The 19,300-nt window shown below is 35.2% G+C and overlaps 1 protein-coding gene across 1 annotated transcript in view; it reads left to right on the plus strand.

Moving 5' to 3' along the window:
- The first annotated feature begins 208 nt into the window (after positions 1-208).
- The window catches only part of RFC1 (replication factor C (activator 1) 1, 145kDa), a 37,752-nt gene continuing 18,660 nt past the window's right edge, over positions 209-19,300 (plus strand). The window contains exons 1-6 of the mRNA XM_009332467.1: positions 209-244; positions 1,021-1,149; positions 2,899-2,974; positions 5,067-5,186; positions 18,035-18,267; positions 18,998-19,072. Coding sequence (XP_009330742.1) covers positions 209-244; positions 1,021-1,149; positions 2,899-2,974; positions 5,067-5,186; positions 18,035-18,267; positions 18,998-19,072 — 669 coding nt within the window. The remainder of the gene's footprint in view (positions 245-1,020; positions 1,150-2,898; positions 2,975-5,066; positions 5,187-18,034; positions 18,268-18,997; positions 19,073-19,300) is intronic.

A 19,300-nucleotide genomic window follows, 5' to 3' on the forward strand; every position in this document is an offset into this window, starting at 1 on the left:
GGAGCCTGAAACACCCCTTCTTGTCAATCAGACTTACAGAGATTTCTTAAGAATTTACTACTTTACTTGTAGTTCCCTGTAATAATCAAAAACTACCCAGATGAACTCTATGATGGGGAATAGCTATCAGCTGGGTAGAATATAGTCCTGAGCTACACCCTTTACCTGCTATATATTTAGGCCATATGAGATAGATACTTTCTCTAAAATGGCTGCTACCCCTGGAGGTAGTGATACTAGCCAGGTATGTGTTTTCTCAATTTCTTTTTAATAAAACAGAAATACTAGTTTTTTCAACAGAAGTTAGATTTGGTTTTATGTGTACAATAGTACTTTTTAACGTCAAAGCTTCAGCTGCTGATTTTCCATATTTAGAAAGCTTTTTATGGTTGTACTGTGGTCAGATAATACAATAAGGTTACAAAATAGACCTTTTGGAGCTGTTTGTATTAAGTTCTTTCTATTTAAATTTTAATCTGTTTCTTGCTGGCTAATTTTTTGTAGTGGATGAGAGTTACTGTCCTAAATTTATAAGAAGGTGGAGGATGCAGTATGTCCCACTACTTGGCTGCTTTCTAGCTCTTGATGCTTTTTAAATCTTTTTGCATTGGACACTGCTTCATACCCGAGTTGATCATTTTAACTATAGAAATGCTTTGGGCTAGGTTTATGATGATTAATCGGGGGAAGAAAATTAATTATACATCTGTCTTAAGTCACTGTATTTCAGCACTAATAGAAGTTTATTTTGAAGCGTGTATTGGTGAATATGTCCAACTAAGGGAAAAATAAACTTCTTTCCATGATTCAAAGACAAGAGAAAGGTGGTGTGATGTCTGAGCAGCTATGTTTAACTAGCTGGTCTTTGTTTTCTTAATTGTAAAAAAAAATTTCAAGATCAACAAATATTATAAAGGAGCTGCTGAGAAAGTAATTTAAGTGCATTGCTCTTTTGTAGTGTAAAAATTCTAAGAGCCATCCGTATTTAAAAAGTTATAAATCTGTTTTCCCTTTTATTAGGATATCCGGAAATTCTTTGGTGTTGTTCCTTCTGGAAAGCGACAAGAATGTGAGACTGTGAAAAAGAGTGAAAAAATTAAAAATGGTGAAGGACCTTCAAGTGGGAAGAAAAAGGGAAAGGAGGCTAAGGTTAGTTTTGCTTTTCTTATTTGTGAAGTGCTTGGTTTCTCTGATGTAGGATTGTTCGTATCTCTAGCATTTTTTAAAGTCATTGTTCTTGCCGTATACTCAAAACCCAGACTATATGTCAGTTTTTATAGGCATGGGAGGAAACTACCACTTAATATTAACTTCTAGCAGCAAAACTTTTGTAGGTGGTGAAGAAAATTGCTAATTTAAAAAATATTTGGGTTGTAGGGCAAAGGAGAGGTAGGTAGAAGTTGTTATGGTTAGGTGCTAATGTAGGAATAATCTGATGCATTTGAAGTTATTTTAGCTATAGCCATAGTTTTCTAAGTAGCTCTGCTTATTTAATTTTTAATTTAATTAAGATTGAGGCTTACGCGCAGTAGATGTATACATATCATAAAGATGTCATACTTTCAAGCAAGGTAAAAGTCTGTGGTGTAGGTGCCCTCTGACTGGTTTTTTTAACCAGGTGTGTAGGGGAAACATTAACACTGCCTTTCTTGGACGGGGTCACTTACATAAACCTGTTGCAAAGACCAAATTCTGTAAAATGACAGGTTAAAATTAGATTGGGTTCTAGTCTCAGAGTACTTTTCATGTTAATCATCTGAACTGATATAAAAAAAAAGGAGTGGCTGAAGAGGGCTTTAAAATCACTTAGGGAATGCGAGGAGGATGGAACGTTTAATGTGAAGCATCACAATCCAGAAGTACGATGTTACTTAAAAATATTCTGGATGTATAATTTCATTGTTTCAATGTGATTTCAACGTGAAAATAAAGGACCGTTCAGTGGAACTGAAAGACATAGCAATTATCTTATGTGATCTATTATTTTTACTTTGCAATTCTCCAATTATATCAAGGATTTAACAGGTTCCAGATTAGAATTGAATGTGGATTATAAAATGTGTAGTTATGTTTATCTAGAATTATATTTTTAGAAGCATTTACAGCTGTGCATGACTACAAAACAAGCATAGTTGGTAGTTTGGTAGGCCCAGGAAACTTCCTATCTGTGCAGCTTGTGATTTTTCTAAATGTCTAAAACTTGTTGATGTCTTTTTAAAAAAAAAAAAAAAAAAATTTCCTTGGGACAGTTTAATACTAGCAGCTGCTAGATAGAACATGTTTGTCGACTGTGACCACTGGTGCAATCTCTTATGGTAGTTGCAACTGCTTACCAAGTGAGAGGAGAAGCTGCAAGCAACCAGGACACTGAACAGGAAATCAGTCTAGCTTCAGCTCTTGTGTATGCTTTTTTCCTTTTTCAACTGGCTATATTTTACTCTGAAGTTCTGTCGAATTCTGGTGGTTACAGCAAAGCCATGTCCAGAATGGAACCAAAAGTGAAAGCTGAATTCCGTACAAGCTACTTAGTGGCCTGTACCATCTCTATTTCTGGTGGGACCATGCAATTTCTTTTTTGGATTAAAAGTTGGAAGTGCTTGAAAAACTGTTTGATTTACTTTAATTGGCATTAAACATGCATATTTATTCTCAACATAATCATCTACAGTTTGCTTGAAGCATGTTTAGCTTTACTGCTGCAGTTTCTTCCTTATTTCCTCTGCCCTGTACCTTTCCCACTCCCGCTCATGAGTTAGCACAAGACTGTTCATAAATATGATATTGGGAAATAAATAATTTCTGTTAGAATTTGTTTGAAACTCATAAATTTGAATGTGTAACTGAGTAAAAGCTTGAAGGACCTGTTTACTGGTTGAACTAATGGATTGTTACTCTTAGGTGAATAATTCACCCGGTGAAGATGATTCCAAACAAAAGCGGACAAACAAGAAAAAAAGAATAATCTACGATTCAGGTAGCGTTCACAGTTGTTTCTGAATGCTCCTTTGTACCTTTTGCATCAGCATTCAAGGTCAACTAGGTAAATGGTACATCTGAAAGAAAGCTGTGGTTTGTTTGGTGTTTTTGTTTTGGTTTTTTAGTAAATGCAGTTAAAAACATTTTTCACAGTAATTATTGCTGGATAGCTAAACATATTCGAAAATAAGAGTGCACTGTGTGCCATGCATGCAATATACGGTGTAAAGTAACTTTTAACAAAACCTCTGTTTAAAAACAAAACCAAAAAACCCCAAACCACAACCCAAAACCAAAAAACAAACCCACACAAAAAAAAAGCACCAAAAAGAAAAGTTCAGATAGTAAATTCTATCAAAACTCCAGAACTTTTTGTTTTGTTTTGTTATGAAGATGTATATACCTTGTAGGGAGTTTTAGGTTTCCTGTTCTGTTAGGGATAAATAACATCTTATGCTGGGTACAAGGGGCTGACCATATACTATAATTTCACATTTCTCTGCGTTGCGTGAACATAATATAGGAGATTGTTTTAAAAGGCTAACTTGTGTTTCCGTGTGTCTTTCTCTATTAAAAAATCTAGTAAAAGTTCATCCCATAGTTTTAAATTTACAGTATGGAACACGCAGAATATGATTTAAAGCACTGCTATCACATTCTAAAAATATTCTTTGGAATATCGTAATAAGGGAAACCCCTTTTATAGCACTTATATCTTAAAAAAACAAAACAAAAAAACCCCCCAAAACCCCAAACAACAAAAAGCACCCTCCCAAACAAAAAAAAAAACCCACAACCCCAAACCCTTGCGTGTCAAGTTGTTAGTTTAATTTAAAAGCTTGAAATTTCTAGTTTAATCTTTCTGAGCTGTTATGTCATTTAATCCCTCTGTGATTGGAGTCTGAATCTTGAATATTTGTTGTGAAACTGTAGAAAAGATTGCAGGAGTTTCTACAATTTTTGACTCCTACTGAAAACTTCAGCTTGAATTTTTACAAGCGATCTTCTTAACCATAGAAGATTGCTTCTCTTGTAGAAGAAAAATGATCACACAAACATGTGTCAGAATAATGCTATTGTATATAGAAAAATATGTTCAAATCTTCAGATAAACTGTTCTATAAACAGTTCCTATTTAGCAGTGAGGAATAGCAGTAGAAATATTTCTGCGTTAAAAGGTGGAGTACAAAAGTAATATGTAACTCAACTGCTACCTTTGAAGTGTTGATACTGTCTGGAGATTTTGCAAATTCTAGCCCACTAGTAGTAGGAAAGCAAAAGAGAAATAGTGCTCTAAGTTCTTGAAGATGGAAAAGTGTGTGCGTTTTTTTTTTTAAATAATTACATTATATATTAGTGTTTATCGTGGAAAAAGGTAGGCTCTGAAGGGTAGTCCTCTGTTACACTCGCTAGTTGTCTTGGCTTCTTCAGTTTGTCCTGCTTACTCACTTGGATGTTGGGATACATAATCCACAGTGGTGTAAGTTTGGCATCTTGACAACTTTTGGGTTATGGAGAACGGTCGGTGAGGTGAATGGCAGTCTACCAGTGTTCTGAAAAATCAGAGTACAGCCTAAGTGATCTATTTTAGCCTGTTCTTAGCTTTTGGAATAGGTGTCGTGGAATACACCAGCATAATATAATACCATATAAATTTAATGAGGCTAATGAATCTATGTTAAAAGCTTGTTGTGGTGTTTTTTGTGGGTTTTTTGGTGGGTTGGTTTTTTTCCCCCCTCCCCCAGTAATCTGATGTGGTACTTGGACAGTTGCATTCCTTTTCGGAAAGGTTTTTGTACAGGCATAGCAGTTCTTGGAATAACTAACAAAATATTTCTTGTTATATAAACAAAAACCACTGTCTAGACTGAGTTCTGAGCAAATTTTTATTTAGTCATATGCTAGAATAAATGATGGCTGGGCTATTAGCTGATGGAGAAAAACGAAGTTGTGCTCTGACTTTCCATATGATATCTTTTTCACAATCAGCTGAATACATGTGAACATGTTAACTAATGTTATGTGATCTATGACTTAAAGCCTGTATGTATGTGGAGGAAATCTACATTTATGTTGTGGTCAAAATACAGATTCAGAAGAGGAGGTGCAGTCAGTGAAAAAATCCAAGAAGCCATCTGAGAAAAAAGCAGCTACTTCAAAACTTGGTAAAGTTCTAAAGCAGGATCCTGTTGTTTATATTTCAGAGACAGGTAATGGAAGAAATATATCATTATATGTTCAGCTGTAGTGGGGTGGATTATGTTACAAATGGGATGGATTGTTTGACTGATACACTCTTAAATATGACCATAAAACCTAATATTGAGAAAGACAAATTATGTTCTCCTTAACCAAGGTAACCAAAAGCACTTCAAGTTTAGCCTCAAGTATTGTAAAGTCAGGAGCAGGGTAAAACTGAGGTAATGTTGGGTAGTGGCTTAGGCTGGTTTAAATAGGCATATAATTTCATGAACTAACACTTCCTTGCTTAAGAGTATCCCATAGATTTAGGGGAAGGAGTAAAGTAAAGGAGGTATTTTTAATGTAGTTAAACTGCTCACTAGCACACTTTGTGAAGTGACTTTTGGCTACCGTAAATAAGTTTGAAAACCTGGATTTTTATTTTACTTGGTATATGATTTTCATGTCTTTGATCTCTGCCTAATATGTTGGTGACTGCAAAAGTTCTTGGGTTTTGTGTTTTACTTCCTTATCAATACACAAAATTAAAAAAAAAAAACCAACATTGTCTATTAGACTTTTAGGAAGAATTGGAAAAAACAATTGTAACAAAAACTTGCATTGTACCTTGCATATAGCATACTATACCATGCTTCTCAGTCTTGGATTTCAGCTTTCTAAATTCTGAAAAAAAAACAAACAGCATTGTCTATTAGACTTTTAGGAAGAACTGGAATTGGAAAAAACAATTGTAACAAAAACTTGCATTGTACCTTGCATATAGCATACTATACCATGCTTCTCAGTCTTGGATTTCAGCTTTCTAAATTCTGGAGCTATTTTTGCTCTTGGGGAAAGGATTGAGTGTAATTAACCATTCTTGATTGTTTTCAGGTCTCCTGTAGTCTTATGAAAAAACTGTGACAGTGATTAACTGTTAAGTTCTCAGGAGAGTTTTGTTTAGATTTAGTCTCTTCTTTAGAAGCTGTGTAGTTAAACTAAAAACACAATCTTAACTCAAGCCATAAGTACCATTCAACTGAACACATAAGGGCAAATTCTATCAGTTTGATTGAAGAGTCTTATGTGTTAATTTGTTTTCATTGTTTGCATGGTTGTTGTTCCTTAGTACTGCTTTCAGTGTTGCTTTTTGTGTGATTCCTGACCGTGGTGCTCTCAAGAGGACTTTGACTGTAAATTTACAGGGGAGACGTGCATCTGCTGTTACGGAAGTTTCATCCTGCAGAATTCTCATTAAACATGCTTCCTTCCCAGTTCCAAAAGAAAAAACCGATAGTGATTTTCTGCTGCCCCTGCCCCCTTCCCCTGTGTTCTTAATTCTATCATGAAGCAGTTTTGTTTCCGATTACTTACTTCATATTGTGCATTTTCCTCTACTAAATTTGAGATGTTATGGAAAAGTTTCAGTGGCATTAGCTGCTATTGTTTGATAAGTGAACATCAGTTTATGTAGACTCGGTCTTATTTATGAATCAAGCATCCTTAAAGGCATGCCACCAGCACAGGGGAAAATACTCAGATCTTGTAAATTCTGTAAAAATGCGTCTGGAAGAAAATTAACAGAGCTCAGGGTCAGGTTGGACGGGGCTCTGAGCAACCTGATCTAGTTGAAGACATCCCTGCCCATGGCAGGGGGTTGGACTAGATAAAATTTAGAGGTCCCTTCCAACCCAAACTATTCTATGATTCTGTTTAGCTTAATATTTCGGTACTTCTTGAAGATGGACTTTAACACTTCTTTTTTGGCATCTGAGTACAGTTGGCTGAATGTATATGCATGTGCATTTTTTGTTATGTAGTGTTGTGTGTTTTTTTTTTTTTTTTAAATACCTTTGAAATACATGTGAGCGCTTGCAACTTCAGGGCTGCTTTTACTACTGGTTGTTCTCTTATTCCATCTTAACTAAGAGATCTGTTAGTGGCACTTAAGCAAAGATTAAGACTGTGTGGGCTGAAACAATGCACTTATTAAGATTCTGATGATAGAATGAATTTGATTCCTGTCTTACTGAATGGCATAAATGGGAAACATCTTAAATTTGACTCGGTTAATCTGATAAATTAGAAGCTTTTTTGAACGGTCTACTGTTCAGAGCTGATAGCTTCCCAACTTAAATCTCTTGTCATGTTAGGTTCATTCTTTTCTGATTTGCTTTTAAAACATAACGGTCTCTTTCTGCACTGGAATTGTAATTTCACATTGATCTGTTATAATGCAGATTAACTTAGGTATTTTGATATCGGATACTGATTATCATACTCTGACCACCTGTGCAACACAAGCTGTAGAATTTCCTGAGGGTTGCAACACTAGGTAGACACATTTTGGTTGCAAAAGTATTTCTTACAGTTTGTGATGCATTTCTCTTTATTTAGGCTTGAAGTGAGAAAGGCTTACGGTTTTTTGTCAGTTGCTGCTGCGGTTAGATGTACTTACTGCATCTGGTCTGAGTTCAGCTGAGGCTGTAACTATCAGGTCTTCTGTATTTGTCTCCTTGAGTAGAGTTCTTCACTAGTCACAGGACTTGCCCTGTATGGATTCTTAGAAACTGTGATAAAATTAACAGACTTGAATCCAAATCTATTTTGATAAAACATATTTTTTTAAGTGTTAGAATTCCAGGAGTTCTTCTGTGATCCTCTTCGAGTTTTAGGATACATATTTGGAAAAGTGGTCACAGTCCCTGGGTATAGTATTTTTTTGGTAAGATCATTGCTGCATATAAACATTGCCTCCCTGTAATCATACCATGTATTTTTAAAACAAAAAAGGATTGTTTGCTGTAGTATCCCATTAGAAGTGTGGCTCAGCTGGCTTTTTTCTATACCTTCTTCCTCCTTAGGCTCTTTTCAGAATCACTGTTTCTAAGATGGATTGTGCTTATTTTACTTGTCCTAGATATTTGACCTGGCATTTAGCTGTACTGTGTCACATATTCAAATGAGCTCAATTTTCCAAAGTATCCTGAATACTTTATCTATCTTGTTTGTCCTTTTACTCAAAATTTTGTTTCCCTCAACACTTTTGCCAACAATTCTTTCCTAATTAAAACGTTCTTTAGCAGCATTGATCCCAGAGTAGATAAATGATCAGATTCCTGGGGAATAAACAGTACATGTTTAGGTTTATTATGCAATTCAGGGTGTTGTAATCAAGTTTTTCTGCATAGGGATACCATGGGAACACGGGTCAAGGTTATTAGTGAAATCCCTGAAAACCACGGCTCAAGGTTACTCTTATCTAAAGAGTCTTAAGTACACACAAGGTTGACTTAATAGTCTATGACTAAAACAATGCCTTTATAAGCTTGAGGCTTAATGCTTGAATTTTGTTTATATTTGATCTGTATAAATTGTTTCTTCAGCTTAATGGGGCTGTCAAGCTGAGTGTGTTTTTAATGGTACTGATACAGCTATTGGCTTGAGATAAACACGTTTTATAAGAATAGGAATATAGAAATAGCCGATAGAAAAGATCCTAATGAAATTTGTAGGCATTTGTCCTTGTTTTTAGTGTTATGCAGCTGAAAACTTAAATCAAGAATATGCTTGTTGGACTTGCTCAAAAGTCAGAATCTCATTCTCGAGGGCTCTGTCTGCGGCAATGTGTTTGAAAGAGCCTTTTGGCATCAAGTAGTCAGTAGAAGCTGGGTAGTTAATTGCCTCAACCTGTTTTTCAATTTCATTTGAAACTTTCTTCCTTTTGCTCGAATTTCTTTTCAGCTCTTCTATATAACTGTGGGATACAGCTTACTTGAAAAATGTTGGGGGAATTAACTTTTTGGTTTGTATAAGAGTGGATTGATGAGATTATTGCATTGCTTTGTTTCTTATTAGCTTGTGAAGTTGCCTTTTAAAAAAAAAAAGGAAGAATAGTTGCTGTTTGTAATTCTATAAGAAATACTTTGTTATTATTGAAACAAATTCAATTTACATAAATACTTAGCTTACTGATGGCCAAACATAAAGTGAAGTTATTCTAGCAGGTAACAAGGGAAAAGAAGAGCCTTTTTTGTTGATAGAACAGTCTTAGTGGATTGGGAAAAAAAATCCAAATGTTTGTTGTGTTTGTTAAAATAAGACTGTTTGACTGTTTAATGAAGTATGGAACCTTGAGCTTTGTTTGTAGAAGATGACCTGTTATTATGATGTGTTGAACCTCATCTGGTTTCATCACAGGTGGTTATTTGGCAGGAATTGTGACTTCACTTTTAGTGAATACTTAAACTTTCATACATCGTGTAGAGGTAATTATGCATACGTAGCAATCACATTGATAGCTTGAATATTGCAAAATACAACTTGTTTTTGAAAAAAAAAAAAGCTTTGTTCTAGTGGTAGGCTGAATTATTTATAAAGCTAGAAAAACCAAAGTGGTAGAAACTGAGTAGGTTTGTAGGTTACTGGAAAACTGTTCCTTGAGATCTTAGAAGACAGGGCAAGAAGAATAGTTTGTGAATGTGCTTGCTGAATATAGACTCTTTAATATAGAGAATATTGGGGGTGGGGTGGGGAAACAAACAAAAAAACCCAAAAGCCCACAGAAAAAAAATCAGTTAAGTGCTAGTACTGGTGGCCAAAAAAAAAAGTCCTCACATCCAAACACTGGTTCAAATAAGCAGCAGATTGTCAGTGAATAAGCATATCTTACACGGAAACATTTCATAGGGGAATAAAACATTGTCAGTGTTACTGCCTGGGCAATACTAGCATCGTATATACTTATGGAAATTGCTCTACTTGGGTGAAAATGCGTGAAGGTGACCAACAGCACTCTCTGTACCAGCTTTCCTCTAAAGTGTTTTATGAAGGGTCAGTTGAGAATATGTAGTTGAACCTTAAGGGAGTTTGGCTTGAAATGCACTTGAGGAACGAGAGTATAGGTTCTGGCAGAAATCCTATGAAGAAGCAGGGACTAGTGCTGCAGAGGACAATGTAAAATGTGTTTAGGAGCAAGCCCTGTTAAAATTAATTTGGTTAAGTTTGGGAATAGCAACGGTAGAACATAAGGGGTCCTGTAATGGTAGATGTGCTGTTGTGCTCAAACTCTTCAGTGGTGAGAGGAGTGTTGTATAAACATTGTAAGTGTATGATAGTATCTGGACTTGGCTGCCTGAATAGGGCAGTAGGTGGAAACCAGAGGTGTGGATGAAGTAAAATTTAATCTTATTCTTAAAGAGGTGATCTTTTTTTTTTTTCTCTGCAGAATCTAGGATAACAGCAATATTGAGAAATAAATGTGGTAACTTTGAATAAAAAATTAATAGTCATTTATCAGAAGACAGAGTGATTGCTTTAAGATTACTTTGTCAGCCTGTATTTCAAACATTGCAGGGCATGAAATAAATTCATTACAGTTTAATGTCTGTAACAATTGCTGTTAGATTTTAAGTTTTTAATAACGGGCATGTTGTTGCACTTACTTTTGAAGTACATGGTCATCTTTTACTGCTTTTTGGAGATGCGTTAAAAGATGTTCTGGTCAAGCAGTTGGCTAGCTGTAGTACTGTGCTGTTCACTCGGTATGTTTGGATTGCAAAATGATTGTTTTAATTGTCAATATTTTGAGGAAACTTTCTGGAAAAATAACTTTCATATCTACTTCATGCTTGTTCCTTCTTTAAAAAATAGCCTCTGTGTGAAAGTTATTGATTCTGTAGGCTGCTTTCAATATTTTAAAGCCCAAACTATTTTTTAATCTGTTTAGAAAAGGAAACAGGTTTCTTTTCAAATGGAAATTTTTTTTTTTAATAGAACTGTCAGCGTTTGGGTTGTTAATGTGTATTGATTTAATGGGAAATATAATGGCATGAAATACCACTCTTTAAAAAAAACAAAAGAAACCCCAAAAAACAAAACCCAAAATGCTTCAGGCATGTAGCAGACTGGACATGTGAGCCTCTTAAAGAGAGGCATTGGCAGCTCCATGTGCTGTTACTCTACATTATAATTTAAGATGAAACGAATAATTTTGCCATTTAATTTGTATGCCGAAGTTAATGCTTTTTAATCCCTTTCTTCCTCTGGAAAGCAGTATGAAGTGAATTCTCCTTTTTCTGGTAGCTGGATGCAGAAGTTACCTTGGATAAGTGTAGTAAATCTATTCTAAATTTAGGAACTGAGATGGTATCCTTAATCCAGTGTTAATTTGATTGCCTGATAGTTCTGTGGAGATACCTATTCTTGTAAGCATTATGCTCTTCCGTGACTGCAACAAGCGCTTTCATTGGGTTTTCTTTCCCTTTAATGTTTCCGTTGAATTTTTGCACACTTCTAACAGTACAAGGAAAAAATTGAATGTCCTTGCTGTGAACTAGCAGTGAATTGCACATATGCAGGCTGTTACTTCTTTTGTTGCAGAAATACAGAGAAATATGCTCACATTGTAAATATACTAAGTATCTTGAGTGTTTACATTTTGCATTTCTTGGAACTTAATTGTATGTCTTCAATGTTGTGTGCATCTGTGTTATTTTCCAGCTGAGCCCTGACTTTATTTTTCTCACACTGATAGTTTGTTTGGCTCCTTATGCCATCAGTGTGGTGAAACACAAGAGGTGTGTTTTGCTGGGTATTTATGTGCACATCAGAGCAAGGTGATGTTAATGGTCATGACACTGTAGGTAGCACAGGGCAGTAGAAGCTGAGATCTCGGAAGGAGGGCATTTGGAATAATACCATGGAAATCGTAGTGTAGAGAACAGACTTTTTCTTTTCAATGAATTAATGTCTGTTTTCCTTTCCATCTCCAGCATGACTTGTGAACCCAGTTGAAGATTAGGTAGATTAATTTTTTAATACTTAACCAGATTTTAATGTTTAGTCCTATAACTGCAAATGAATCTTATTTCTTCTGTGCTGCGTGTCCTATGTAAGACAGCACATTTTTAAGGTAGGACCTAAGATTGTAACACAGAGGTAGTACTTAGTAATGTTTGGAGTAAAACTTTACAAAAATACTGAGTTATGTAGGTTATTACTGTTTACAAAGTCTCTATGCCATTGAAAAAAAGCAATGCATTGTTCTTTACTACATCAGTAATTCATATACTGTTATTGTAGGCATTTAAGTGGTATGGATACAAGTAACTTATTTGCAGGTAGCCTTTTTTTTCCTTATACCAGCTATGGTTCAGAGTTCACATTTATTTATTGGGGGCTTTTTTAATGGTATAGGTATTATGTGGTGCACCTATAATGTTATAACTTGCTTTGTAATTTTTCAATTGTTCAAAATTTAACACGGAGTTTTTTTTTTACAAGTTTTTTGCAGGTTTTTCATTATTTTCACAAAGCATATGAAAACGGGTGGCAAATTTTTGCACTTAAGTATATATGGTGTTTTCAGAAGATAAAAAATATAATTTCAAAAGTTCTTGCAGTTCACATTGTTTGCTGTAGAGCCTCTCTTTTTTTTTTTTAATACTCGCACAAAAGACCCTTGCTTAGAAATACCATACATTTATTTTAACCATTCAGTATATTGCATTTAAATGATAAAATTGGGCAGGTGAAGTTCCCTAGTAACCACTTTCCTGTATGAACTTTCTGTGACTATAATACATGTACTTCAGTTTAAATATATTCAGCCTTCTCATATATTTTAATGCTCCCAAAACATCTTTCTAAAGATATTTTTAAAAGCTATACATATTTGACTAAGAATTTTATTTGGTGTATACTGGACAAAAGGGTATCAAAGGCTATGTAGTTTGGCACTAAAGTGTCTAATTACAATTAGACATGGCAGTTACTGCATTGAGATCTTGGATCCCAGAACCATTTTCCCTTAAAGTGAAAAATATGACAGAGGCGATTTCTTGAATTTATCTTTGATAATTGGAAAATCCAAATGTACATTGATTTCAGGGGAGTAAAGCTGGAATGGTTCTGGTAAGCTTTATGTTTCTATAACAGCATGGAACCTTGATGTATCAGTATAGGCAAAGTGCTAACAATTGTGGCTTACAGTGCATGTTTGTAGTACATCTAAAATCAGTTGGTTTGTTGAGAAATGACATAAACCAATAAATGACTGTACAGACCACTTTTTAAAATGTAGGTTGCAACTACTATGTTTAAATGAGGAGGAAGATGGAGGAAAAAAATGCACTTTGCTAGTCACACATACCATCTGTTCTTTTTGGAGAGAGTTAGGGGGTTGAGTTTGAACAGACTTGCTATAGCTTTTTTGAGAAGTGGTGGTTGTATTAAAGATCATCTTCTTAAAGATTTACTTTAAGCAAAAGGTGAATACAAAACTCAGTCCTACCAAGTGTTGGCACTGTTGAGTACTGACCAATGCATATTTAAAATAATCAAAACCTGATACAATGACTTCTTTTCATACAAACACTATTTTCTTCACCCTCAACTTCAGCTTGGACAGTAACACCTACTGCTCTAGACTGCAAGTTCTTTAGGACAGGAACCGTTTTAAGTACTGTGCAGATGTGGTGCCATTGAAACTGAAGAATGTCCAGAATATTGTCACTTTATACAAGTAATGTAGGTTTAATGACTTTTGGATAGGATATAGTCCTTTAGCTCCATATAGAAATCTTTATGTAGTAGTCTACAAACACCAATTTAACATGCATTTATCATAACAAGTACGAGTTATTTGTAACCTGTAGATCCCCTGCCTATATTTGGAGTTGGTTTTATAATATCATAGAGAGGTTGTCTCTGCCTTACAAATTTTGCATTCTAAACAGAATAGGAACCAGGGAATTATATTCTATACTGATGAGGAACTCAACAATACAGAAATAATAAATGAAGATGAATAAAATAAGTTGTTCTGAAGGCCATCTGAGGATCTGTCCTATGCTGATTGTTGCCAGTATCCCTTCCTGCAATAGATTGCTCCCTTTTTAGATTGGCTGAGGTCATTCCTGAGCCTTTTAAAATGATCTGAATTTAAATGTTTAAAACAGCCTAGATAATTTTGATAGGGATCAGTTAGGGAACAACTGCAGATGTTGCTTTGTAATCAGCAGGTGAAACCCAGTTGAGAAAGGGTGAGGAGAGGAAACAGGAAGAGGAATAACAAACAGTTACAGGTGGGCTGCAGGCATTAGTTTATTAACCTAATTGTGCTACTGCTAGAACAGTACATAAAATGAAAGCCAGATGTGCTTTAATGTCATGGAATAGTTCTTAAAACCCCCAGGATTTAACAGTTGTTGTTTGTTGCTAGGGAAGTTTGTCCTTGTACATTACCTGGCATAATAGGTCCCTGCTTCAAGTGTAGTGTTTGCTTTTAATTATTTTGGATGCAATCTCCTGGTTGTCATGCCTATCTGTTCCGTTAGTCACATGATTAGCTTTCTCTTTGTCACATCTACTTAATTTCCAGAAAACTCTACTAGAATACGTGGTCTTGACTTGTGTTTGTAATTCAGAGCTAATCCTGGAAAAAAACCCAAATGTGTTGTATTTTCAGGGTATTTTTTCATGGTATAGCACACAAAAAAAAGTGTTGATGTAAACAGGAAATACTGTTCTCGCAATAGTCTTGTTCCACTATACAAAGATTTTGCCACATAAAAGTAATCGAGTTGATGATAAAATTGATTCCTGTTTCTTCCTTTGTGAAGTCCTTGCCCCCATGTAAGGTTCTCTCAACTGTTCACCTAGCATGTGCTATAAGAATGCAATTAATCTACAATTTTTATAAGCTAAAATCTGAATTCTCACTTTTATTTTCCCACAAATTATTGGCTTGTTCGTATGAGTGAGAATGCCTCTCTCCTTTTACAGGTCATGTGTTGAGAAACACTGACTGAATAGTCCAACAGCAATACTAGGAGTCTCTTGATATTTTCAAAGTTGTGAATGAAGTCATCTTCATGCTTGTAAGGAAACTGAAAGTGTACAGCTGATTAACTTTGCTGTTCACTTCTGTGGCAGTAGGCATGCGTGAGCAGTTTGTTTCAAGGAAGAAGCATTAAGGTTTTACTGAAAAAGTTGATGTTAAGTACTTGAGAAATAAGGGGAGTGCCTGGAGATCAGGCAAATTTGTAATGTGCTTATGAATTCCCTGAACATGGGATGAAACATTAGCCTGAGTATCTGTCCCCTAAAGCATCTTTTGAAACCCACTTAATAGAATTGAGGTGGTTTTGTTTCCTAATGACCACTGTCATGTTCTTATTCTGCCTTTTCTTTATTTACATTTATAGACAACTGTTCTTAGGTGCTGTGAGTCTCTTGGCCTTCTTCAGTCACTGCTTGCAGTCAATAAATGCTTCTAATCTTGTCGTTTCTAGGAAGGACATAATTAAAGCAAAGCTCTAATTATTGGTAATACTTAGTACTGGCATCATAAATGACTCAAATCCACATCCTTTTAAATTAAAACCTAATTATATTTACTTTGCTTCTTTCTACTTGAGAGAAAGCAATATCCTGTTGGGTTTTGTTGTCACTAAATGGTTATGAGTGAATAATGAAAAAAATCAATACTGCATGCAGATCCTCTGATAACAATAGCGATGAGTAAAGATTCTAGCATGGAGCAGTCCTTAGCTTAAGAATAGCGGCGGGCAGAATAGGATTTTTATCTTCTTTTCAAGATAAATAAATGTAATTACATCTACATTAACTGTTGATTTCTAGTAATAGGTACACTTTACTCCTGCAAATTATTTTCTTGTTAAACTGAAAAATATAAAAGAAGCAAAAATATTTCTGAGATTGTTTGAGATAAGCAGTCTCCTGTTCAGACCTCAAACTATTGTAAATTAGGAGCCTAAAGCATCTAGTGTCCAAATCTCACAGATATGTAATAGTTTGTTAAATTGAGCTAAATGGCAGTAAGAGATTTACTGCTGCCTAGGGAAAGTAAATCGTGTTGAGAATAGTAAAGCTTTTAGCTTCATGGTAAAATTTGCTGCTGTCAACTGAGGGCCTGGGCTTGAATGTTTTCTTCCGTATGTTGCTTTGTGAATTGAATTGGCTAAAATGCCACTTTCTTGTAGACAAATTTTTATCTGTAGGCATTCTTGATTTAACGGCTGAAACAATTTCCTCCCTTACAGATGTATCTTTGTTTTATTTTTTCTTTCTCTCTGAACTGTCTCTCCCAGGAATAGTCAGGCTCCCCCTTTGTACTTGTTATATTCTGCTTAGTAAGTGTTCAGTAGCAGAAAGTTCCAGCTGATGCCTAAAACACTCTTGTTGTTACCATCTATTGAGAAAAGGTGAAACAAAAAATAATAATTTCCTTCCATCTCTGTCGAGTATATAACAAAAATTACAGGTGGCAGACATATGACATCATCTAAACTTAGGGAAGTGATTAAGAAGACAAATTTTTGTGTGAAAAGAAATATGGGGGCTTAAACTAGAGATGACCGGAAAATGAATGTAATTTTGTGATAATACTGACAATTTAAGTTCAACTATAAAACAGATATTTAGAACATTGTGTTTTATGATATGTTGAGGGGAGTGTCTGAAACATCTCTGTATTGAAGAAAAGTAAAACCAGACTTCAGTTAGAGGCATGCAAATGAGACAGCCTCTGTTTCTGTTCCTCTCAAGTCCTTGCACTTTATCCTGTGTGTAATGTTCATTTTGGGGATTTTCTTGCAGTTTGCTTCTTAGCCCTTGCATACTTTGAGTTTTTAGAAGAGTTCATAAAGAAAGTGCTTTAATCACTAATCAAGAAGTTTGTCCAGTGATGTTTGTCTTCTGTACTGTTATATTAGTCTAATCATTTGGCAATGATATCTGTAGGTTTTTGTATGCTTCAGTGATAGGGTTTCATTTGTATAACTGTCAGGAAGGCTTCATGACATGAGACAAAACTCTTTGAAGTCCTTGGTAATCTGTTTTCTTGATTGATTGACTGGGTGAAGAGTTTGGGTCCCGAATGAATAAATGGCCGTCAAACCCTCTTTCTCTTTTTCATTGCTGGGAAGACCGTGTCCTGTCTATTATAGGAGAGTCCTAAAAGGAAAGATTGAGTTTTTGTTCAGTGGTGTGTGGGCTAATTCTTAATGAGACCGTGTATGCTATTTTTCCTCCTCCTTTTAAATTGAAAAATCTATTTTGTATGCTGACCTCTTGTCTGATTCCTATGTTCTGTGAAATGGCTTAATTTCTTTGAGATGGTTTTGACTGTACTAGAGGGAGAGTGTGTTTAAGTGCAGAAATGTAGAGGATGTAGAACATCTCATAGAATCACTGACTAAAAGGGAAAAACTAAAAAATGGTGTTAAAGTGTTTCTGCTAAAACATTCATAAGCTATGAGCAGTACTTTGAAAATAACCAGTAAGCTTATTCAAGAAGCTTTTTGTAAATACAATGTTCTAATATTTTTCCCCTAGTTTATAGTGTAATACTGAGAGATTCTTAAGAACATACAAGTCTACAAAGCCTATATCAGTTGCTCTGTTAATGAATGCTAGAGAGTAATAAAATAAATGTAGCTTTGTACTTCACATTTTATGTGAAGTTGTGCTGTTCAATTTGATGTTGTGTTAATTAAGGAGAGGGTTCGAATTTCGGTGACCTAGATTTTCTGTTTATTGTCTTCCCTATGTAAGAAGGGAAGGCATTCTTGGCAAACTTCTCTAAATGACAGGTAATGTATGAACACAAGTAACAAATTTTGTGTGTCATTATTTCAGTACCCAATCTGTTCAGACTTAAGCTGTGCTATTAAAGATGCTAAATACTGTGTGTTAATGCAACTCGGCCTTTTTTTCAAGTAACTTCTAAACACCTGTAATATTTTCTTAGGTTTTGAGTTGATGTAATCTGCCGAAATAGTTCTCTTGACAGTTCCATTATAAGAACTTAAGTTCCATGTACCAGAAATAATAGAATACTCTTCATGTTTAGATGAAGAAGATGACTTTGTCAATAAAAGAATTTCTCTGAAACCGAAGGAGAACGGTATGTCAGCGACTGGTTGTTCAGGAACATCTACAGTGAAAAAGGAAGATGTAAAACCACGAGCTAAAAGCAAACCATTATCTCCAGTGAAACAGACTCCCACCTCGGCACTTGATTACTTTGGGACAAGTAGTATCCAACGATCAGAAAAGAAACTGGTAGCAAGCAAAAGGAAAGAAGTGAGTATTGATGATGTTCCTTTAGGCTGCTCGTGTGTCTGACAGCAGATCAAAATGGCCAGTTTAATGATTGGAAGGAGGTACTTAACTGCTTGTCCTACTTCATGTTACTTTGTAATGACCGCTCAAGTGTAAGTTCAACTCTGATGATACGTGCAAGCACATCAAGTCCTTAAATGCAAGTTTAGAGTAGCATTTCCGTGTTTGAGAAGATAGTACGAAGTTGAAAGTAGTATTTTCTCTATTGCTTCTTCTCAAGTGACTTTTCTTAAAATTAAGTAGTTTTCTGAGATCAGTGGGTGGATGGGATAGCTTATAGTTGGGGGCGGAGGACAGGAGGGAGAGGAAGGAGGTTGTTTTCCCAAGCTTTATGGCACATATATTAATGGAATAACAAAGCACCAAATAAAGTATGGAGGAAATTAAAAATTCACAATGTAGTTACTGATTTCTCTTTCAAGTGGGCCAACTGTGATAGCTTCAGAGATGTTCAGCATTGTTTGAAGAAATGAGATATTTATATTATAGCATGGTTTTGTTTTGAATAGTAAAATCTCTTGAAAACAGCCTTGTTTGATGGTGTTTAGGTTAGAGGGCTAGGAATAAGATGCTGCACATCTTGTTCCCAGTCCTTTTCAAGAAGTATACAAAATGAATCCATACAGATTAAATTATTATAATTTACACAGTATTGGTGAAACTGAACTGTTGGTCTCTTTCTTAAATATAGCCTTCACAAAACAGAGACAGCACGCTAGATGATGAGGCCATTGCTAGGCAACTGCAGCTTGAAGAAGATTCAGAGGTAAAAGCTCTATAAATTTGCTGCTCTATGCCAAGAGCAGTTTGTTTAATTTAAAATTGTTTTTCCTTAAGAAATTAAGATGAACTTTCCATGTATGCTATAAATAAGTGTAATAAAATTCATCTGTTTACTTAACTCTTGCACATACATGCAATCATAGTCACGCAGTTATTTTTATGGTTACGTAAATAGAACATCTCACTTAATCTGTTTTCTGTCTATCCAGAC

This window comes from Pygoscelis adeliae, unplaced genomic scaffold, assembly GCF_000699105.1.
Source record: "Pygoscelis adeliae isolate BGI_AS28 unplaced genomic scaffold, ASM69910v1 Scaffold59, whole genome shotgun sequence".
NCBI lineage: Eukaryota > Metazoa > Chordata > Aves > Sphenisciformes > Spheniscidae > Pygoscelis > Pygoscelis adeliae.